The sequence below is a fragment of the Dermacentor silvarum genome, chromosome 3 (assembly GCF_013339745.2).
Source record: "Dermacentor silvarum isolate Dsil-2018 chromosome 3, BIME_Dsil_1.4, whole genome shotgun sequence".
Taxonomy (NCBI): Eukaryota; Metazoa; Arthropoda; class Arachnida; order Ixodida; family Ixodidae; genus Dermacentor; species Dermacentor silvarum.
Genome location: NC_051156.1, coordinates 194,254,010 through 194,278,353, shown reverse-complemented (window position 1 = coordinate 194,278,353; position 24,344 = coordinate 194,254,010). Strand labels below are relative to the sequence as shown.

At 47.3% G+C, this 24,344-nt stretch overlaps 2 protein-coding genes across 2 annotated transcripts in view; both read left to right on the top strand.

Annotated features, from left to right (window-relative positions):
* LOC119445113 (uncharacterized) overlaps positions 1–11,982 on the top strand; it is a 53,048-nt gene extending 41,066 nt beyond the window's left edge. The window contains exons 8-9 of the mRNA XM_037709435.2: positions 6,566–6,598; positions 8,495–11,982. Coding sequence (XP_037565363.1) covers positions 6,566–6,598; positions 8,495–8,577 — 116 coding nt within the window. The 3' untranslated portion in view covers positions 8,578–11,982. The remainder of the gene's footprint in view (positions 1–6,565; positions 6,599–8,494) is intronic.
* Positions 11,983–20,673: 8,691 nt separating this feature from the next.
* The window catches only part of LOC125939732 (uncharacterized), a 25,115-nt gene continuing 21,444 nt past the window's right edge, over positions 20,674–24,344 (top strand). Inside the window, exon 1 of the mRNA XM_049664122.1 lies at positions 20,674–20,944. Within this exon, the coding sequence (XP_049520079.1) occupies positions 20,702–20,944 (243 nt within the window). The 5' untranslated portion in view covers positions 20,674–20,701. The remainder of the gene's footprint in view (positions 20,945–24,344) is intronic.

The window sequence follows — 24,344 nt, the reverse complement described above, 5'->3', positions numbered from 1 at the left end:
TAGGGCAAATACTGCCAAATGAATCGGCAGTGTTTTGGCATTTTTTCTGCATCTTGTTTAATTCGACCCACCGAATGATTCGATAAATTTCGTTGGTCCCGTCCGGGTCAAATCAACAGAAGTTGACTGTAGCAGGGTGCGTACAAGTCCTTGAAATTGAAAAGTGCGTTTTCAAGGCTCTTGAAAGTCCTGGAATTTTTTTCCTTCCTTGAAAATCCTTGAATTTCGTGAGCAATGCATTCTGATATCGACATTGCGACCTCCTTTCTGTGGTAGATCGGCGTCGATCTGATAAACTCCCCATTTCAGAAACGATATGCTAGCGCAAGCACGCATGGTTTTGTTTTGCAGAGCTGCGTGAAAAAAATAAAGGCTTCACCGCTTCAAACCGCGAACGGAGCGAGAGACGCGTGCCGGGCTTCAGTGCTGGCTCGGCTGGCAGTGTTGACGCTGTGTTCCTCACCCTATCGCTCGTTTCACTCCTCGCCCGTCGGTCTGCATTGTCCCACTTTCCCTCTTGCACGTGAGGTGAAACTAAAGAGCGCTATATGGAGAAACTTTACCACTGAAGCTCAGTGCCTTTGTTAATGTAGCCAGCAGTTTAACGAATATCCGCTATCGTTGTACTGCTAGTTATATACAGTGGAACCTCATTGATACAATTCTGCTTAATACGTTTTTCGGGACAAGTTTTTTTTTTTTCCTCTAAAATTTGATTTGGTTAGATAATACGTTCGATGATTTGATTTTTGGATGATACGCTTTATTTTCCGGTTCCTGTGAAGATGGTATCAACGAGGTTACACTGTATCCCGTGGGTTGGCGCAGTGTCGCGCAGTGGCGCAGCCGCGGCAACCACTCCGGATGGCGCGATGACGTCACGGGCTCGCGCAGCTGTGGCGAGGCTCGGCGTAGCTGGGGCGAAGCGTTGTTAGGTGACGCATGGGGACGTCATCGCCAGGCGGAGGTTTTGTGGCGTACACTCGATGGACCATCCTCGAGCTTAAAACAGCTTCGCTAGTTCCCCGGGTATGTGCCATTGCGCTTGGACCCTTTCTGCACTACCTCCAGGATCGGCCCACATTTTGGGCGTACATCACCGGACTACCTCCAGCTTAAACAGCTTCGCTGTTAAAAATCCTACTTAGGATGCCGCTTTGAGTCCTTGAAAAACTTGTGACAGGTCCTGAAAAGTACTTGAATATACTTGAATTTTTGCCTTGGAAACCAGTACGAACCCCGCTGTAGTAGTTTTGTAATTGAGAAAGAAAAGTTAAAGGGCCCCTAAACCACCCAGAGGTCGAAATTTAGATGTGGTGTTGCAGTTGTGCATGACTCTACAATGAACACGTAGCCGCGAGAATTTTTCGAAATGGTGCCGTAAGAGCGGAGTTACACGTGTGTGATCGAAACATGGCCCTCGCTCGTTTCGCTCTTCCTTCGCTACTCTCCTCGTCGGCTGGTCTCTCCTCCTCGCCGAGTGCTCCTTGAAATGTCGCGTGACATACGTCATCGCCAACGCGCAGTTCATTTCCGGTTAAGGCACATCCACACTAGCAGCAAATATAACGATGGGGAACCGGCCTCCAGTGCCGTAGAACGTCTGCCGGGCGAGAGGTGTCCAAAGTAGACAGCAGTTCTGCCAGCGCTCCGCCCGCAGCACGATCAACGGGCCAATCGACGACCATGAAGCTGCGCGCCTCTGCCACCGGCGACAAAAACATGGGCTGCAGCTCAGCTGCACAGTCCACGGCTACCGACGGGAGACGACCGGCTCGACTGTGCTCGCATCACAGCCGACGGCGCCACTAATATCAGCATATTTTTCTTCTTTGTGTACAATTATTGTGAAGAGCGATAACGATAAGAAAATATTGCGGCTTGTGAGTTGTCGGTAATTCATTTCGAAGCGCCGTCCGCTTTTAGCTTTGAAGGGAACCAGAAAAGGCCTAGTGACAATATCAGCGCCGTTGAGCGATCAGCGGTATTGAGGCTGAGTCCTCCCTGTGTTGCTCGCACATCTAGAAAGGCCAACACTGTCGCACTCTGTTCGCGCAGCTAATCAGACTGGTAAGCACGACTGTGTTGGATGGAACGTGAGCGATTTGGCACTTGCGTTGCAGGCTGTAATTACCGATTCGTAAAGGCGCACAAGCGAGCAACACGACGAAGAGCAGGGTGCGCACGTACCTGCTAGCAGATAAACCGGAAGTCATAGGTCCTTGTTCGACCAATGGGCGGCGTAACCGCTGTGCACATCACCAGATGCACCCTGCTGACATCGTGACGACTGCTGGGGATACCGGAAAGAGCAGGAGAGGACAGCGTTGTTTTTTTTTTGTTTGTTTGTTGTTGTTGTTTTTTTGTTTTTGTTTTTTTTGTGGCGCGCCCGTGGCGCGTAGTGCTGCAGCATTTGGGATCGTTGATCGTTACAGCATTCTGAACTCAATGCGCGTGTGTACTTGAAATTTTCAAAAAATATCTGAGGTTGTTTAGGGGCCCTTTAAAGAAAGACATGTTAAAGAAAAGTTAGGCTAGGACATACACAACATGCACAACCCTTCATTATACTATAGGGTGTTTTGCTTTAGCGGCATTGGACTGTAGTTGACCAATATTTCAAGTGCTGGTTTTATTCTTGTTTTCATTAGCTTTTGGGGACCTACTTGATTATTGGACTTCCCGTACCGCCACCATTCACTTCATAGAAGCAATGGGCAGCTGCGACCGAAATTTTGGATGCCAGCGGTGTCATTTTTGCTGTCATTTTTGACATATGTTGCATATAATGTCCGGGACTGCCGCTTTGTGCAAAATTACTGTGATTCGTGTAGAAAGGTAACCCAGGGGCCCGATTTTTATTAATCATATTATAAGAAGCCAACAAACAATGACACCAAGGACAACATAGGGGAAATTACTTGTACTTACTAATCGAATTAAAGAAATGATAAATTGATGGAAATGAAAATGGATGAAAAAACAACTGTCCGCAGGTGGGGAGCGAACCCACGTCTTCGCATTACGCGTGCGATGCTCTCACCATTGAGCTACCGCGGAGCCGTTTTCCCATCCACTTTCTGGGGTATTTATGTTTTTTACAACTAGAACTAACCCTGGGAGTGTTAGCCAGCGCCACCACTCACAAACCATAGGGCGGATGTGGAACATCCTTTTTGCCGCAGGCGTCACGAGCACGTGATCTTTTTGGGTGATGGCAACTGGTCAATAAACCCACATATGCTACCTGAAGGCATCATTCTTGCTGGATTCGAGCCCTTGTTATATAATGAACGAATGATTCGTGTGGTTGACAGTTCCCATGCTTCCATTTGCAAGGCAATTTCAGCCTCTTAGTGCCATAGCAACTGATAGGATGATGTCAGCTCACTCTGAATCCCGACAAAGTATTGTGCAGGTTAGGCCTAGTGGCTTGGGCAGTTTGGCTGTGACCATAGTTTCTTTGAAAAATTACTTATGGGAACTCTGGATCATTGGTGAGGCAGTCATGCAACTCCCGTGTAAATTATGGCTAGTACATGAAGTAGTCTAACCTTTGAGCTTGTGCGTGTAGCAATATTATGCTTTCTTTATAAATTTCTAAGCAATCTGTTCACTAAACACAGCAAGGCAATAAGTGGCCGCACGCATGCTGGATTATTGCATATTGTTGCATTAATAATGCAATATTTTGTTAGGAATGATCAATTTGCGAGGTCACAAAGCTGTTTGAAGCCAGAAGGCAAAAAGTTTAAACAAATTCATGTGTCGCCCACGATTCATGTCATTCCATTACAGTTCACTTCTGTTAATTCGACCCTAACGGGACCGACAAAACTGATTGAGTTATCCAGCGGGTCAAACAAAACGCGATGCAAAAAAAAAAAAAGCAGAAACACCCTATTCACTTATTTGGAAGTATTTGCCCAATTCTAACACGCCCCCAAATCAAACGCGCCCGCTTTCTGTGTCGAAAGTAAACTAATGTAGAAATGACATTCAAGCTCCTAAACAAAGTAAAAATGTAACGCTCACCTGATTCTTTAGCAAGAAAGATGGGCAATACCGGTTGGTTTTCTTAAAGTCAGTTTCGCCGCAATACAGCCATGGTATGCACTAAAGCATACAAATGCCGTGAACACGGTTTTGGTTTCATGTCCGATTGCATCGTGCAGGCAATCTTTTGCCCAATTTTTTTAGAGAAAAAAGGTGCACGGAACAATCTGATAAATACCGTAATCACATTGGGATCTACCGTTATTGTTTGAAAAATCTGCCTAGGGCAGGCAGAACATAGTTTGTTTCGACGAGAGATATTTTGACATGTTCAACACACTCACTGTTCCCTAAGCTTCGCTGAGAGACCCTTCCACTAAAGGGGTCACTTATTTAGGTTACCGTAAGGCACATGCATGCTGAATGGTCAAGTTCGAATTATCTGGCCAAGGCAAATTTAGGATCAAAAGAAAAGATGGGCGCCATCTGAGACTTTAGATTGGGATCGAATTAACTTGAAAGTCGAATTAACCGAAATCAAATTAACAGAAGGCTACTGCATGTATATTTTGGCTTCAGGGAGCCTCTGAATGTGTAGCACTTTTGTGCTGCTCGATCCCGAATGATTTAATCGCATTTCATGCAGAATTACTGACCATGAATGACGTCTTTTTTTGTTTTTAAAGGGCCCCTCACCAAGCCACATAGAAAATTTTGGTTATGCGCGGGAAGTTGTTACGTGCCCTCTAGGAAGCGTTCTACCCCAATAAATTTTCAAATTGGTTCACTAATAGTCGATATAGAAATATTTCAGTGCTGCGAATCCATTTTTTCAGGAGGCGAGCTTCACCGCTAACATGGACGCTCTCTCCACTTGCCCCGTCTCTCCTCCGCAAGCGAAATTATTTCCCTGCGTCCTGCCATACTGGATCTTGAGGATCGTGTGTTGCATACGTCACTGGGCCCCGGCTTCTTTTTTCCTCAGCTTTTTTTTCTTGCGTGGCGCACTTCCGTTGATGGTAGCACGCGTCATGAGCTGTTGCATTTGTCTCGTTTCACGCAGTGCATGATTTTATGCGCTGTGCACAAGAACACCTGACTATTTCATTGTCAGCGCGTGCGACTGAACGATGTGGGAACAAGCAAATGAAACCAAAGTACATCTCTTGCAATGGTATGAAAACAAAATAACATGCAGACATTCGGTTTGTGTGTTATTTCTGCCAACTTTAATTTGTCCATTGAAGCAACAGATTACACAAATAACAGATGTTCCCTTGAATAATTCTCCAAGTCACATTTCACTGAGCAGACATGAGATGCCCGAAGCGATGGTGTCGATTATGGCCTTACGAAATTGTGCGTGGTCTTCAATGGCAATCAACGCGCCGGGAAGGTGGTTCCATTCTTGACACGTCCTGGGAAGAAAAGACTCGTGACAAGCTTTGGTGCGACGCTGCAAAACTCCAACTTTGTGTTGATGATCAATGCGAGGAGATATGTAGGTTGGGGATGAAATAAAATTATCGTGCAGATATGAATTATGGAAGTGTATTTAATGAACCAGAGCTAGGCGAAAGCATTTGTGACTAGCAGAAAGCGGTGGAAGTTGCAAGATATTTTTCAAAGAAGTTACGCTTGCCTTACGGTTATAATTGCTTAAGATGAAACGCGAGGCATTATATTGAACACGTTCGAGAGACTGGGTTAGTGTCTCAGCATATGGGTCCCAAATTGATGAAGCGTATTCCATTTTACTTCTAATTAGCATCTTGTACAAAATTAATGATGACGGAGCGGAAGAGAAGTTTCGATATTATAACATGTAGGATGTGTTTGTGTTCTCGCTACTGTTGCTGTTTACCAACTTTAGCTGCAAATTTGTGACATTCAACACACCTAACCGCCATGGTTGCTTAGTGGCTATGGTGTTGGGCTGCTAAGCACGAATTCGCGGGTTCGAATCCCGGCCAGGGCGGCTGCATTTCGATGGGGGTGAAATGCAAGAACACCCGTGTAATTAGATTTAGGTGCATGGTAAATAACCTCAGGTGGTACAAATTATTCCGGAGTCCTCCACTACGGCGTGCCTCATAATTAGATCGTGGTTTTGGCACGTAAAACCGCATAATTATTTGACGTTCAACACAGGAGCCTTTAATTGTTATTGGTAGAGTTATGCTATCCCAAGTGAGTGTCTAACTTCCGTATCAGGGCATAATCAAGAGAGCTTTGTCCTGAGCAAGTCCAAGTACATTTTGTATTATGCCTAATTAAAAATTTCGGAAGGTGAATTAACCAGCTCCTAAATAATACATCTTCATTTTTCCTTGGCATTTGAAACGTAGCCTTCGAAATGCAAATGAGGTGCACCTCATGACAATGCACTTGCGCATTGTGACGCCAGTGTGCTCGAGCATGCAGTGTGTGCAAATGATAGTGAAAGGTAATCAATTTCTGGTTAATTATTTTTTTTTTTTCAATTTTCATTTGGTACATTCCATAGTTTTGCTCCATAGTGCTGTGGGTTTGTGACTAAAACTGCGTCGTTTTCTCTTTTTCTGTTTAGAGTGGGTGAGAGCGTACCAGAGCTACGAAAAAGGTAAGCAAACTTGTGTTCAGGATAGCGAGTGTACAATAGAAAATAGTAAAGCTTGTTTACCTCACTTTCTAAGCAATGTGTGTTGCGAAGCCACACTGTAGATCTATCCCAGGCGATTGCGACCTTATTGAAGGCCGCACTTGTGGAGCCTGCTTTGGTAAATGCCTTGTCAGCCAGATAACTGCTGTAACGTTGAGTTTTTGGACTGGAAGTACAGTAGGTTAGCATTGAGGACAGTTAAGGCTGTCCCATCGAGACTCCTTTGAAAGCCTTACGATGAATGTAGTGTATGGTTTATATTACACCTCAGATTAGATGAGAAGGCATCTGGCAATGGTCTTTTGGCAATTGATTCCTACGCAATGCATCATACCGGGCGCCCATTTCCTTGAAAATGCGATGACTTCTTGGGTTGTGCAAGATTCAATACTAAATTGGTGTTCCCTGTAAGTGTGGACTGTACCGTACATTCTGTGATACATGAATTCAAAGAGTTCAACAGCCCAGCAATGAAATGGCAATTAACTTTATTGCCCCAGCAAACAAAGTGTCATTCTGCAGGGAACCTTGTCAGCTAGAATAACATTGGTACAAGTAGCTGTAAAAGTGGTTGAATTGATCACTGCTTCTGACGAAATTTATTTCATATGTATCCCTGTTCCAGTACTTCCACGGGCTTTCAAAATTGTCATGCTGTATTTTGTGTAGTACTTGACATTAGATTTCTAATCTCACTAAGGCTGATTATGTTCCAGGCAATGCCTGATGATTCCTCAAACAGCCCTGCTAAGCTAGCCTTACTCGAGAGCGTTTGCGCGTTGAACGTTACCAGGTTGTTTCCACTGTCGTTGAAAAGAAAAGTGTACAGTCATTGCATTCTACTGGTGCTAACATCTGGGGCAGAAACTTTAAGCTCAACAAAGAAGCACGAGAGCAAATTAACGACCGCACAAAGAACGAAGGAACGAAAAATGTTAGGCCTAACTTTAAGAGACTGGAAGAGGGCGGTGTGGATCAGAGAGCAAACGGGGATAGCCGATATTCTAATTGACATTAAGAGAAAAAAAATGGGCCTGGGCTGGCCATGTAATGCGTAGGATGGATAACCGGTGGACCATTAGTTACAGAATGGGCACCAAAGAAGGGGAGCGCAGTCGAGGACGGCAGAAAACTAGGTGGGCTGATGAAGTTAAGAAATTTGCAGGTGCAAGTTGGTATCAGCTAGCGCAAGACGGGGGTAATTGGATATTACAGGGAGAGGCCTTCATCCTGCAGTGGTCTAATAAAAATAGCTGTGCTACACTGTGCACATTTATGTGACTGTCATGTAGTAGGAAGAAATATTTATTGCCTTTGGCTTTGAGCTGAATTGGTTTTGGTATGATGCTCGGTCGTTTTCCGTAACTGCTATGTGGATCTTCTTGCGAGTACTTCTGTTCTTCCTGTCGATGACACTCATGATATCCTAACCTAGAGTATCTGCACACTCCTATTTTGTTGCATGAAGGAGACTCAATAGGAAAACGTCTAATACCTGATGGTACAATACCGTGACAACATATTTCTTGGGCCATAATTCTGACCTCCTAGATGGAAATGTTAAATATGACAGCTATAGTATGCTGTTGGAGCTGCTTGCACAAGGGCATTCAAATGGCCAAGGAAACGGCTTTAATGCAGTCTTCTGTATCACAAATGTATGGCTAGCACTGAAGACTCTGGCATTGTCTGACAGAACCAGAGCACTGCCATGGTATTACAGTGGCCTATTGTTAGGCCTAGCGGCATGGATTAAGTACGAAAAGCATTTCTAGGATAGGATAATGATGAGGGCATAGCTTTACATGCAGAGTGTGCCATGTATACCAACTGTGCCGCTTGGCCTGTTTGTTACAGAAGGCTCCTCGGACTCCAAGACAAGGGTCCTGTACTACTGTGATTCGTCGTCCTCCGGTGGCCAGCAGCAACAGAACAGCTAGCCTGCGCACATGTGCACTTGCGTGGAATGAAGCTCCGAGAAGAGGCAACGGACGAGCAGCGCAGTTCGGTTCATCGCTATGTCCGCAACTGTGCTGTGGTGGAAAACTGGTCGTGTGGCGCGTGCATGCTTGACCTGCTCTGGCCGTCTCTATCTCTCCATCCCTCTCTCGTGGCTCTTTTTTCTCGTCGCCGGCACAAAAGTGCTTCTCCTTGTTTATCATCGCCTGGCTCTCTCGCCTCAGCAAAGTCTTCCGCCGCTGCAAGCAAGCAAGCAAGCCGCGTGAAAGTCTCCAAGCACAGGGCTTCACCGCCCCTTCTGCGTCCTGCCACAGCCTCCTCACTACTCCCATCTGATGCCTTTTTCATTCGTCCCTTCCTCGTTCAACAAGAGAGGCAAGACTGGTGAAGCGTGTAGCGGCTCGTCCATGATCACAGTCAGCCGCCGCTGCTCTGCTTTTTGCCCGAGCCGCACCAAGTCGATTTGTGAAAGCACGACGAGAGCTCCCTTGGCTTGGCTCACCTTGCAAAACCCTTTTTTTTTTTTCTTTGCAACGTTGCAACCTGCAAATGTAACGTGCCACAGACACGTCGGAAGCTTTCTGGTGTGGCCCCAGAGACTGTTTGTGTGTGTTTGTGCGCGCCTTTCTCGTCTTGTGTGTTTTCTGTGATGCCGTGCTGCTGCAACTGACGTAGCGGGTGTGATGTGACGTGCAGCAGAGGGGTGGCTATGCATATTGACTTTGAACAGTGGCGTGTGTCGCGCCATTCCCCTTTCACGGAAGGAAGGCAGGTGAAACTGCTGGTTGAAACAGCCCCCCCTCAAGGGAGCGATGGTGTGAGCGAAGTGTGCGAAGACGCATCTTTGTTTCGGCTCCTTCGTCTTTCTCATCTTGTCCCTTCGACGGCTGTAGGGACTATATAACAAAAAAACACAAGCGCTTGCTCAGCGTCGTGCGGACAAATGCTCACGAGTGGTGCCAGACAGGAAACAGTACAGATTGTTGTTGTTGCTCTCTATTTCCTCCTTCGAATGACGTCCCATCTCCCCCTCCCTTCCTGACCTCCCCCCTCAACCCTCTCCTAGATTGAAAGTGACTGTTTTCCTCCCTTTCAAAAGGTGTGGAGCATGTTTGCACATTTCTGGAACTGCAGCATCACACGGGTAGGCTCTCCCAAGGAGTGCAACTAACACAGTCCGGGGCAGAGTGTGTGTGTGTGTGTGTGAGAACTTCTTGGCCCTGTGTACTGTGGTGGCAGACTGCTTATTGAAAGCCGAGCTGAGCACGGACAGCTGTGACTGAACGCATAGTCGTGTCTTGCAAGAAATCTTAAGTTGGTGGGGCATGAAGACTGGGGCATTTGTTGGATCATATGGGTGTTGCAGAGAAGTTCCTCTTTGATTGTTATGTAGGGAACTGAGGCGCTGGACAATTTTTTTTTTATCGGCGTTCTGGAAAGAAAAGGCTCGGAAACTGGCTGCATGATGTGTGCTAAAAGTGTGAGCCTCTGTGTGTGCGTGCATTGTTGTGTGTGTGCATGTTACCTTATACTCATGCGGCACTTTGGTAGTGTTGTGATGTTTACTTTTTTTTTATCGAGATTGACTTTTCAAATTGGACTGCTACTGCCACAAGTGTCCGTGGGATTAAGGGTCAGGGGATAAAATGTCTTAATGAGGCACGAAAAAGATAAGTGGAAGTGTCTGTTATTGCGCATTAAGATTGGCCGTTAGAGTGTGTGTCTGTGAGCGTACTTTTTTTTTTGAAGACCTTGAAGTATTCTACAGTCAAAATGCACTACCAGAAGAGCCGCTCTGTTGTTACACAGGAGTTCAGTACAGTTTGTCCACGCCTTCTTGAATGCCGGACTTGAGTTTTATGCACAGGTCAAGCCTGATCCCTTTTTTTTTCTTTTTCCACGTGCTTGACAACATTGTGATGACTTTGCCACATTTTAATTTTTTTTTGTTTGTTTGCTCTTCTAGAGTCTGCCAACACCATTTTTGTTGCCGAAATGGTGTTGCACATTATTTATTATATAATTATTGTTACCAGAGCTGAAAGACGGCGGGGGCACTGGTGAGGTGCGCAGTGTTTCTTGCTGCAGTGACTTGCAGGTTTTCAAGGTGTTGACCTGTGATGGAACAAAAGAAAGTATATATTATAGGTCAGGGTAACGAATCCTTCCATTCATCCCCACCCCCTTATCACCCTCCCACTTTGCCAAATTGATCGGCCTGATCAGCCCCTGTTTTAAGCGTGATGAAAGGGGGGAGGGTCCGATGGAACTCTTCCTCCGTAGGCAACATATCGGTGTAGATGTGGAAGGCTCATGTGGTAGCTGACGACAAGTGTTGTCGTTGCCTCGCAGGGATGGCTCTGCGCGCTCTCGGGAAGAACGTGCAGAAAGCGATTGTTGAGGAAATGAAAAACAAATTTCTGTGTTCCTTAGTTTATTCGTAGTTTATAAAAATGCAACAAGTTTTGGCACAACCCCCCAACCCACCCCACCAAGCCCTCCTTTATTGCCAGGTTCAGAAGTTTCTCCCAGCACTTGTTTGTCATGCAAGGCATTCTTGGGGCGTGGAAGATGCTCTTGGCTGTGCCGTGCCTGATGCATGATATAGGAGAGGAGCATAATAGGTGTTTTTGTTTGTTTTCTGTGTTTGAGAGAGCGTTAAATGAATGTCTAAAAGTATTCACTAGTCGACGATGAAGAGGCGATTTAAATAACGAGGAGCATCAGTCGAGACCCAAGAGATGAAAAGCGTTCGTAAAGAGGACTATTGTAATGTCCGCGAATGTGCACGTGCGCGGGTGTCTTTCTCGACTGGGCCCGAACTTCGTCCCTGCTTTTCGAGTGTCTGTGAATGCGAAGAAGAAAATATATATATATATATATAATGTGCGAAAAATCTTAATGGCTACCGCGTGAAGAACACTCAAAGTTCTGGCGTTCCTTTCATCCCATTCATTAGAGGTGGTGTAAAAGAAAACGACATCGAGGCAAGTTTTTTTTTTTACATTTTGCCTGCTGCTTTTCCTAGCCAAAAGAGCCTGTTCGCTGAACATTCCACATTGGATTGGGCACTACTACAATGCGCAGTCTTGCGCGCTCACTGGAGTGTTCGCGTGTATTACCCCATAGCGAACGAAAAACAGTGTTCATGACGGCGCTGTGTACTTCGCCTCGCCGCCAGAGACAATTTTATCGCGACACGGTTTGTCTCCATTGGTTCGTGGTGGCCAGTGGCCTGGCATACGTTAAAGACTTCGTGCTTTTTTTTTTTTTTTTCGCGCAGCAACGACAGTCCCCTTACCCTTGGCCTCCCCATTGCATTTGTGGAGGGGATGAACGGGCCCAAAAGAAAGTGCAATGAAATAAAAACAGTTGCTTGAAGAGTTTATACTTGTTGACTTATTTATAAGAATGGCTGATAAGATTACTCATCCATTGCAGTTTGCTTCTTTTGTGGGTACACATTGCCAGAATGCTACCTCCACTTGGGAAATTGAATTTCAGATCCCAGAAGTACAGCCCAGAAATGGCATGGCAGATAACTTTATTGCCTCAGCACACCAAATGTCCTTTTTCCAGTGATCATTGTCAGCTCGAAATAGCATTGGTACACGTAGATGTACTAGAAGTGGTTAAATTGATCCATTGCTTCAAGAAATGTTTTTCGTATGTATCCCTATTCCAGCACTTCCACGGTCTTTTGAAATTGCCTTACTATATTTTGTGCAGTACTAGCCATTAGGTTTAACGAATATAGCTGTGCTACTGTGTGCATTTATGTGACGGTCATGTAGGAAGAAATGTTGCCTTTGGCTATGAGCCGAAATTGCTTTGGTATGATGCTCGGTCAATTTCCCCGAATGCCTTCTCGTGGATCTTGCTGTTCTTCCTGTCGATGGCACTCGTGAAACCAGCAGAGGGTTTTTGCCCAGCTCCAATTGATGATGTTACAGGAGGCCTCACGATGCGGGCGAAGATAGGCGAAGAGGTTGGCCCAAGCGATGCCCGCAGCATTGGAAAAGATGTAAGCGCAGATTACGTAAGCGGCATGTGATAGTGACGCCGCTTTGCGCTCGGCTGGTGCCAATTGCGTGGCTAGCTCTCGGCAAATTGCGCGTCCGCAGCTTGGATTGTCATGCAGTGGCTAAAATGGCTCGCAAGGTCGTGCCCAACAACGAGGTGACAACGCTAGGGCGGCCGCTCTCGCGACGGGAGGAGAATGCGATGCGCCTAGTCCTGCTCCGTGGTCCTGCTACGGTGGGGAAAATAAAAACCTGCTGATAAAAGTCGCAGTTTCGCCTGAAAGGCGAAGCATCGATTGCGATAGCAGATTATTCGACAGCTATACGATGTAAGGATAGTTTCATCGGCTGTATAAACTTAGTGGTGGTCCAACTGCGCAAAAGTGTGGTATTTTCGCGTTTTAACGGAAATGCAATGCTATCAGGGTTATGGGGCTACAGTCAACGACCGATTTTCCGGACACCGGATAATACGGACGCCTTCGCGGCACCGCCACGAATGTATAAGAACGTCTGAAATTTCGGACACAAAAACCCTTTGCAGTCTGGTTTTCGGGACTTTTTGACATGACCGCAGGTCCGAAACGGCATTGATCGAAGCCGCCTCCGCAGCCATTTCGATTATCTCGCCGCCACGCAGATCTGCTGGCAACTAGCCACCCCCATCGCAACGCTAGGCCTAGCTACTCCGACGTTCGCAACCAAGCTTGCTTGGTGCTTTTTTTTTTTTTTCGATAGCAATTGCATGGACACTCCAAGCGCATTTCCGTTGCCGTGAGATTCCGTATAAAGTCAAAGGGCGATAAAATCGTCGCTGCGCGCCGTATGCTGTATGTGCGAGTGAAAACACGCGAGGGACGCGCGCTATCACGGAGAGTGAACGCACGGTGGAGAGTAAACGCGACGTCGTGCGAACGGCCGTGAGGGGATGGGAGGGAGGGGAGGCGATGTTTAGCTGCGGCACCAAATGCGTATCTTGCGACCGGGCGCAAGGTGAACTGGCGACTCAGTAGACAGTTGTAATTTAGCGTACGCTATAAAATAGCGGGTCACTGCGCATGTGCAGAACGCTAAACGACCGATAGCGTACGCACGCTATTTCTCAGATTTAACGTTGCCGTCTTTGTGTAGTTCAAAGTAAAACATGGCGGCAGTCCCCGCTGTCCGCTTCGAATTGAATTTGGCGTTGCTTTTGCAGAATTCACTTCGTGCGTAGCAGGTAACTGCGTAAACGGCTTTCGCTTAGTCTCGGGCCGCTTCGACGATAATATATTTGGATAACCTTGTGGAGTTTTCGAGATCACTTCTCGTTTCGCACGAGACGAAGTCTAACAAGGGAAACCTTCTAGGGTTCCTCTTCGTGTGCGCCCCCGCATCGAGGCTCCTTAAAACCTTCAAGATGTCGGCGCCACCTCTCGGAGAAGTCAGGAGATAGGCGCGACGACGGCATATGGCCTCTGAGATGTGAAGATCTGGCAGGCCAACTAAGGCTGTAATGAACGTACGTTGATTAGCGTACGCTATACTAAAGCTGTCTAATATACCACGCGAAAGGAGGAAAGCGGGAAGACAGCGCGGGAGGGAGGAGGTGCGGCTTTTACCCTGCCAGCAACTGCGTACTTGTACTTTGCGCGGCTGCGGGCTGTCGCGTGCACCGTATTTTGAAAGCGATCTCCACACGGCCTCTTGCCTTTCTAGGCGCTGTGCTTTCGCCGCTCAGTTTCCGTTGAAGCGATACACCACACGAACCTTTGCTCGATGCTGCTAAACCGCGCTTGCTCACGCCAGCGTTTTGACAGTGGTTGTCAGCGCTCATTGAATGTGATTTATGCATGTTTGCTTGTGCGCGCTGACACCACGCTTGCTAATTCAGTAATCGAATGTCTTCAAGTTTATGCAGCCGATCAAACTACTATCCTTACTTCGTATAGCTCTACTAACTTGCTGTCGCAATTGATGCTTCGCCTTTTGGCGATACTGCGGCTTTTTTCACTAAAACAATTCTCCACTGTTAGCAATGGAGCCGACTCCGCCTTTGTAATCCTCGCCAGTGGCTTAAAAACTCGGAAAGCACGACGCGTTGCATAATGCCGGTTCCCGTAAGCTAGGTTTGCCTCAACACAGAAGTGTTACGCGTGGAGCATACTAAGAGTCGGAGAGGACAAATGTCACGGGCCTGCACCCGCCGTCTCCCGCCGCAGTACGAGCACCGATACGCCTCTTAAGTGTACTGGCAGGCCTTCACAGCTATTTCGGACGTGCCTGTGGGGATTTGAGCCCTTGGGGATAGTAAAAGGCACGCATTCGTTTTTTCGGATCGCCCCATTTTTTAGACCTTTCCGCGACCCTTAGGGAGTCCGAAAAATCTGACTTTGACTATACTCAACTATACGAATCGATTTGTGAACATTCAAATAACTATTCGCGATTCGATTATCTACTACTATATTTTTCGCATATTTAGTGAAATACTCGGCTGAGGTCGATGCATTGTACGCTGCCTTACCAGGGCACTCAGTTAGTTTCGGGACAAAGGCAAATTTAATTCTGGAGTTTTTACGTGGTGAAACCACAATCTGATTATGAGGCACTTCTGTCTTGGTACAAGGGTCGTCCGGGTCATCAACTCCAATCGAAACAATTCCTATACCCGAAGCCGACAAAGGGAACGGTGACGAAAGCAGCGCCTATGTGCAAAGATATAGGACCGATAATCCACTGGAAGGTATGCAGATCGTATCTCATACACCTGTTCATGCACGCAGATTCACGCGTTTGCACATGTAGTTCGGAACTTTGTCAATCTACGAACTTTATGCGCGATTGCAGTAGTTGGCGGCTTCGACGGTTGTCAAAAACACGTATGCATGATCTCGGGACCGATCGCCGGTAAGCCACTGATACGAATACATTAGCGGCTTGCCGGTCACATCGGCCAACTGCCAATTTTCGCCATGGTACACTGCCATGGCCGTTAGGCCTATACGGTAGTGCTTCGAAAGGTCGGTCGAGCATCGGCGACAAAAGTTACGGTTTTACGCCGAATAGACTCGTATCTATTCGCAGACCGTTTCACTACGAAAGCGAGTGTACGGGATGGTATGTACGTTCTCCAAGGTAAATACTTGCGTTCTCCACCGCCATCATCTTTGCGACACACGCCGTGCGGAGGCATCTCATCTTGGCTCCGTTCATAGACGCATAGGCTCTTGTCGAGCTTCTCGCATTGTGATTGGGCGTAATAAACATTTTGTGTAGTGCAGTAAAGCATATCAAAGCACATCTGTCATTTCGAATGCACATAACGTAAGATTTTCTCACTATATTACCTAGAGGGAAATATGGCGCTGCTGCGCCGTGCAATTGCGCACCCAGGATCTCTGGCAGGAGGGGGGGGGGGGTTAAATTTTTGTGGGGGGGGGGGCGAGCAAGCACTTTGCATAATATGCAATTTCCTTGCTTTAGCCAGAGGAATCCAACAGCAAATAAAACGCCTAATAATAATTATGGCACCAATTAAGGATTATGGCGATGTTTATTTCTTCGGCGTTTCACTCAAGGTTATTCAAGAGTGAATGAATAAATAAAAGACAGTGATAGAGTGTTTTTGTTCATCAGGAAAATTCGACCTCGAGCCACCTCCTGAATTGTAACGACAATGTGAACAGAGCGCTGAAGGTACACGGACTGGTGGGGCTGACGCGTGGAGGGGGGCGCCGTCGGCGTCGCCGTCGCCGTGAGGTTCCGTATGAAATCCAACGGCGATAAAATCGTCGTCGCGCGCCGTATGCTGTATGTGCGAGTGAAAACGCGCGAGGGACGCGCGCTTTCACGAAAAAAAAAAAAACGGAAACGACTCGACACATCGTGAAGGAATGCCAGAATATTGGCCCAACGAGACTTGGGGAATGTCAACCTTTCAAAATAAGTAAGAAACGATTAGAGTATTGGTGGAAGAAAAGCAGGAAAGAGATTGATAGAACCGGAGTCATTCCAAATATAGATCGGCAAAACTCTAGGTAGCGACAAATGTAGTAAAACCTGATTAAATCAAGCAGGCTAGGGTACTATTTGTTCCCGCCCCGTTTCAAATGGGAAGCCAATAAACATCATCATCATGGACTTAAACAGAACCTCACGACGACGACGACGACTGCGAAAATTCGCGCGGCGTGTGCATATAATTGCCACTTCCAAGTACTTTAGGGTCATCTTCATCTTATAATTGTTATTGCAATAAAATAAACCATCAATGGGGCATGCGCTTGATGTGCTTGCCAGCGGCAGCTGCAGCAATCTTTCGCCGCTGGCATACGTCACAAGCCGCAACGTAGCGTCACACAGAGCGGTACAGGCCTGGCCAGAAAAAGCGACGTCGTGCTCTGTCGTAAGTGCGGGATGTGCCAAGGTGTCCGGTAGTGGGTGCGTCTTCTTCTTTTTTCTGGGGTTTTACGTGCCAAAACCAGTTCTGATTATGAGGCACGCCGTAGTGGGGGGCTCCGGATTAATTTTGGCCACCTGGGGTTCTTTAGCGTGCACTACAACGCAAGCACACGGGCGTTTTTGCATTTCGCCTCCATCGATATGCGGCCGTGCCGCGGCCGGGATTCGATCCCATGCAGTGGGTGTGTCGTGGAGCTCAGCAAGAACAGTAGAACGTATGTGACGAGGGACAACTAGCAGTAAATATGGTCCATCAAAGCTCATGTTGCGTCGGTAAAGAATGTCATCATGCAGCACAAACATTCTGATTGAGCAATTTGATTGGCCGGAAGTTGAGCGCTCGATGATCGACCGTAGAGAGTTGTCCTTTCGCTGCTCGGTAACGATGTCGCGAAAGTCAGAAATGGCCAGTAGAGAAGTGTCGGCCTCCTGTTCATCGTTGTCAGGAGGGTCTACGGGGTGACGAGACAACTATGCAGGGTCTAGATATAAACGGCCGGACTTGTACAACCCAACGAAAGAATATTCCTGGAGTCTGAGCGCTCAGCGACCAAGGCGGCCAGTCGGGTCTTTCAGTAACGATAGCCAGCACAGAGCATGGTGGTCCGTGATGGCAGAAAATGGGCGGCCAAACAAGTAAGGGCGAAATTTAGCCACTGCGCACACCAGAGCGAGACACTCGTGCTCAGTGATATAAAAATTGTGCTCTGGAGGGGACAAGAGGCGACTGGCGTAGGCAATGACGCGCTCGTCTCCGTTTTGCTGTTGGGCCAGGACAGCACCTATGCCATGTCCATCTGCACCAGCTTGAACTGGTGTAGATGGCGTCGGCTTGTTCAGGGCCTCAAAAGAACACAGTGCCATTCTTGAGAAGATCGGTTAGTGGCCGGGCGATATCCGTAAAATTTTCAACAAACCGACGAAAATAGGAGCATAAGCCCACGAAGCTGATGAGCAGGGTACAGGAAAGTTCTTAACTGCGTGGATCTTATCAGGATGAGGATGTATACCGGCAGCACTGACAAGGTGGCCAAGAACCTTTACTTCACTGTATCCAAAATGGCACTTAGAAGAGTCAAGTTGAAGGCCAGCCTCCCTAAAGACGTCAAGAATAGTGGCCAGCGACTGAGGTGGCTGTCAAACGTAGGGGAAAATACCATGATATCGTCCGGATAACATAGACAGGTGGGCCACTAATAGCCCCGAAGGAGAGAGTCCATCATTCTCTCGAAAGTTACTGGGGCATTACAATGTCCGAAAAGCATTACCTTAAAATTGTAAAGGCCGTTCAGTGTAACGAAAGGGGTCTTCTCACGGTTCATTTCATCAACCGAAATCTGCGAATAAGGGGATCGGAGGTCGATTGAAGAGAAAGTATTTGGATCCGTGAAGGCAGTCGAAAGAGTGATCAATCCACGGGAGAGGGTACACATCCTTTTTCGTGATCTTGCTCAGGTGACAGTGATCGACACAAAATCGCCAGCTGCCATCCTTCTTTTTGACCAAGACAACCGGCGATGCCCAAGGACTTCAAGAGGGCTCAATTACACTTTTGGTTAACATCTTGTCTACTTCAGCTTCAATAACGGGGCGTTCTGCGTGAAACACGGGATAAGGGCGTCGGCGGATACATACGAGTAGCATCCCCGGTGTTAATCTTATGGGTCACAACAGAAGTGTGTCTCAGCGGGCGATCCTCAAAGTCAAAGACATACCTGCCGTCAGTGCGGCGATTCAGCTAACTTAGAACACATGCTCTGGCGATGCCCCTAGTTACGAGGCACATATCAAGCAGACCAGTCAAGACGGAATACCTCAGTGCGAAGCCCCGACTACGGAGACCAGATGTGGGCCGTCGAGAGAGCCCACGATGCGGCGGCCAGGCTCGGCCTGCCCGTCCCAACGTGAGAGCGGCCCGCTGCGCGATAATTGCGTTTCTCAGAACTCTCAATAAAGTTTTTCCATCAATACATTCATAGGGGAAAGCGGCGCCGTGGTGCTCTTAAATTCACGAAAGTGGCACTAAGTGGGGTATTCCGATTTAAACATTTCTTGAAGAGCAAGGGCATCTCGGCACATCTTCTGGTCGTGAGATGTTGCGTTAGTTGCGATATTTCCGACCGTTCCTTTACGGAACAAAAGACTAGGCACATGGAGACAGGTTGGCCGTGCCCAACTCGTCATACAATCACTCGTGACTTTCTTCGTGAGACGGGCTTAGACGCTTGTCTTTATAATATATGCGGTATAATACGGAATAAATGTGAATAGGCAAAATTTGTTTGTGCCATAACGTTCTTTGTGGACGCGTTGCCTCTGTTGGTAGTGGGCTTATGGCGTCGATAGCACATTGTACGTTGTATTGGGCATTTGTATGTGAGGTCCATTACACTACTGCGCTGTCAACTACCGTGTAACTCTCCCTTTCTACATTGAGTTTCCCAGAAAAAAAAAAGAACTTGTACGAAACTCTATGCCTTTCCCTGTCTCTCTCCCCTTAACCCGGTGGGAGTAGCAGGCTCTGGACCCACGATATTCCGGCCAACCTCTATTCCTGTCTCTTCAATAAAACTCCTTCCATTCCCTATCTGAGCTTACCATCCCCACCATCGGTTGATGTCAGCAGCAGCATCAACATCGGCAACAGCCCGAGCCCAGTGATAAGAAAAAGACTGCAACACGTTGTGATCCAATGCCCACACATCGTAATTACAGTAGAGACCAGTGGTACCACTCCATTTACGGGTCATACCCGAGTCTGAACACTCCGATGGCGAATAGCTGGCGATGGCACTGGGGTAGAAGAAGACGCATGAAGCATGGATGGATGGATGCTATGAGCGCACTCTTTGGAACGGGGTTGTGGGTTGCGCCACTAAGCTCGTTGTTATATTACCTTATATATAATGTCTTACCTGTCACCAAAAAAAGAACAAAAAAAAAAAGAATTTATATCACCAAATTTTCTGAACCCCTATTACGAACCTTATTTTTGTACGCCTCCCGTCGTTCGTCGTTTCTATACTTTTCTTCCACCAATCTTCCAATCGCCTCATACTAATCTCTATTGCGAACATGTTTACTTTCCCCCTGCTCTCGCTGAACCCAAGGGCTTCAAGGAGGCCAGAGATGACTGGCCAGATGTCGACCACTGTTATTAGAATGTCTTCACATTCTAATAACACATGCTCCATCGTTTCCCTAGCTTTACCGCAGCAAGCACATGCTTCTTCTTCCTTATTGTATCTCGCTTTTTAAGTGCGCGTTCTAAGGCATCCTGATCTCGCTTGGAAAGTAAAGAGCTTCCATCTTTACTCGTCTTTACGTCCAAATCACGAAGCGCCACCTGGAACAGGGGTGGCGGGACAAACTAAAGTAAGCAGCGGTGACCGTGCGAGCGGCACTGTGTGGAGAACTGTTGCTTCCCCCCCCCCCCCCCCCCTTGTCTTCCTTTATTTTTGGCCCGATGTACTCGTGTGAGCACTTGCTTCAGGGGACATGGGCTGCATCATCATCATAATCGTCACCGCCACCACCATCGTCATCACGAGCACGCGCCTGAGTGCATTCGCCGGTCAGAAGAAGCCTCGGGTCGGCTGCCAGTACCTGCACTTTATTTACGCCCGTTTTGCCGACGGCGATGGACAAGGACGATAAGACCTCCGAGTTGTCCAAGTCGCGTAGGAGCGGTAGCCGCAGGAAGTCCCGCCGCGACTCGCGCCACAAGGCCGCCGATGAGGCCGAGCACACTGACACGGAGCACACCCAGGACAGGACGTCGGATAAGTCTAAGCAGACCCTGGACCGGACGCTGGACCACTCTAGGCATGCTCGACACGGGACGCGAAAGGTCAAGCGGACTGAGGAGAGACCGCACGAGGAGGTAAAGCCCTTCTTTCAGGTATACCTCGAGATGTTCTTCGCGTGGTCATTCATTTTGCCCTATCTCGAATGTTATTGTACACTCGTAGTTGTAAGGCGGTGTCCGCAGAGCGCTGTCCTGTAAACGCGAGAAGAATAAGGGGATCCGAGGGGCTCGATTTTTTGTTACTCACGACGTGCTGACAACCACACGAAGCAAGAGTGAAGCCAGATAAAGCGAAGGGTTTCTGAAAGACGATGGCTCGACTCCCATCTGCGGCAAGTTGCTTTTCTGTCCGCTTTCTTTTCCCCCTTTACCTTTTTCTCTCTAAATTTCAGTTAAACGTAACAAGTAATTTCTCCTATGCTTTCTTTGGTATCGCTGTCTGTTTTTGCGTATGGTTCTGTCCCGTGAGAACATAATAAAATGGTTGAGTAATAGGGAAGACAAAAGTGCAGGCCAAATGAAATGCTTCCAAACAGTTTTGCGAGGAGGCAGGCTATATACTTCTTCCGGTGACAGGATTAGTTCCCCAAGTCCAGCAATCTGGGACATCGACTACTGCGGCGAAGCCGACCCTGGGGCGATGCGGTTGGCGTAACTCTATGGGAAGCATTTTTGAAAAATCGATTACTGAGCAGTGGCTCGTTTTTCGCGATTTGCACTTTAGGCACTAAATCCCGACAACGTTCTCACGGTATATGTCGAGTGTAGTCTAATTCCACTGGCTGGATTTTTTTCCTGGGGCACTTATGTAGACCCATTGAAAATGCATGGGGTGATTTTTAAAATGTAGTTTGCAGCACAGTAAAAACTCATCCGCTAATTGCACTCTAGTGGCACATACTTTAGGTCTCTCTATATATGTAGGTCCAGTTTGGTTTTAATCCGCTGGCTGAATTTTTTTCCTGGGGCGCTTTTGTTTGGCTACTATGCGGCAAAGCATCTCTACAGGGGCAAAAGATTCGTCCGCCGTGGAATTGATGGGAAAGAGCTTGCGGACCATGTCAAAAATGGACACGAATGTGCAGCTGTGATGCATATTTGCGCCATGACGTATAAGGAAAGATGATGGTATTAGATTCTGCAAGAAGGAGCGGGCCAAATGGCTTTATGGAGTGCCATCGAAGCGCGAAGCCTGGTTTCGCGCCCCCCTTTTTCTCAAGTTTCGGTGCATGGTAAAGTGTTTCATTTGGTATTTAGAAAGATAAGGTGCTTAGACAGATTTAGTATTAGGCAAATTTTTGACACAAAAGGACATTGCCAAATAGAGCACTTGTTACGTGTGTTTACGTGTTACTTGTTAGGTGTTTACTTAATTTGTTACGTGTGTTACGTGTATTTAGTGCAATGTGCCGACAATGCGAAGGTTTGAATATTATCAGTGTAAAAACAAATTGAAAGGAAAAACTCTTGATCTATAGTGCGCGTGACGGAACGAAATAAAGAGGAAAAGATAGTCCCCGTGTTACAGCGAAAATCAGCTGCTTCGTCTCGTTTAATAAACCATCCCGTTTTAGTTTTAAATGCATAAGCATTTCTATGCCGCATAGAAATGCCTTTCTAAGCATTTCTATGCGAGTGGAAGCGTGCCAGATTCATCTTAGAAGCCTGGTGGCTCAATCTCGAAGGTTATGAAAAACGGCGCACAACAATGCCTCAAGCAAGCACGTCTCGCTGTGTATTTTGTGTATTACACGGACAAACAGGTGCACGCAGAACATCAACTCACCACTCTCGCGTTGCACTAAATGCTGAAGAAATTAAACATTCACGGTTAAGATCACCACGTACTATCGTCAGTCAAAGCAAACAGCAGAGAAAGCTTCGCTTACTCTGCTTACCACACTGAGTCGGATCCACATAATTTTATTGCGATTGCAAATATATGGACACTACAGGCACATTTCCGCCGTCGTCGTCGACGTGATGTTTCGTATAATGTCCAAGTGCGATAACATCGTGGCTGCGCGCCGTATGGTATGGGTAAAGTGAAAGCGGGAGAGTGTGAGCAAAGAATGGTTGCTCAGTCTCGCGTGCGCAAGGGAGGAAGGCGGGGAAAAAGCGCTCCGTCTTCCATCGCGCACAAGGCCGCAGGGAAAGTGGGGGACGTTTTACTCCCGTGGCGGCTACGTATGGCGCGGCTGAGCGCGGCCGCGCGGCCCCCATCTAGAAAGCGATCTGCGCTGGGTACAAAGTCTAGGCGGGCCGATGGCTGGGACCCTATAACGTAAAACTATTCCAATCTGTTTTCCTTCTAATCACCTGATGTCCAATTTACGTAACCGCCAACGCAAGCATCGGGCGGTGACTCGCAGCGTTGTTTGAGAAGGCTATTGAAACGCTCTCCTATTTTATAGGAGGTCACTGCATGTTGTTTGCTTTCAAAAGGAATAGCATTGCCTAACTTAACATATATTTCTTACCTGATTGGCTGACCAAGGGCGATGAGCACGCAGAAGTGGAGGGGGTAACGTGGGGCCGGGCTAGCGCAGTTAAAGTAGATAACCTGATGAGCAGGGTGTTGCAGGCGTCTGCGTTTGCCCTGCTTCTTCTTACTTAGCTTTCGGTGTCTGCTATAAAATCACGTCGGCGTGCAGCGGAAACGTAACAATGCAGCTAAAACGAATCTTCAGTGAAAAAAATTTGACATAGCGATGTCGTTTTCGTGCTGAAAGGACTCGACAACCATATAATGTCACGCAAAAATTTTAATATAGGCAAATAAATCCATTCTCCACGGCAGCTCCGACTAACCAGTGCCAGAGCGATCGGCGGGTACCCACCTTCTATTGATGTCGGAACGGGGCAGTGTCCGGCTACTAAAAAGAAAATTAGGTTTTGATCGGCGTAATAATGCATCTTTAATGCGTACAAGCCACCTTGACGCAGTGATTTTTCACGGTTTTTGGACGTCAGGTGACAGACAGACGAAGTGGACGCAGCCCGAAAGCTTTTGACCAATTGCAGATGGCTGATAGTAGAAAGGCATAGAATCGAAAAATAATATTTTTCTGTTGTTCGGTCTCACATGCATAATTAGTGTGCACACGTCATATAAGAGTGAGTAGCTCTCACGGTGTTGTAACAGCGGAGCTGTTTAAGCCGAGCGTTAGTCCGTAACCTGCGGACAGAAATTGTGGGCCGATCCTGGCGGTAGTGCAGAAAGGGTCCAAGCGCAATGACACATACCTCTGTGAACTGGCGAAGCTGAGCCTGGTTAAGTCTAGCTAAGCATGGTTGGGACTACTTAAGCTTAGTCTCTCATCAATAGACAATCGATAGTCAACCAGCAGCTAATCGATAATCGATAAATGATCAATAAATTCCGGAAATGCTGGGAATGACTTGGTAGTGCTTAGCCTAGTCCAAAAGCCATGTCAAGCTAGGTGCCATCAGCTCCGCTTTCTCTGTAGCCATT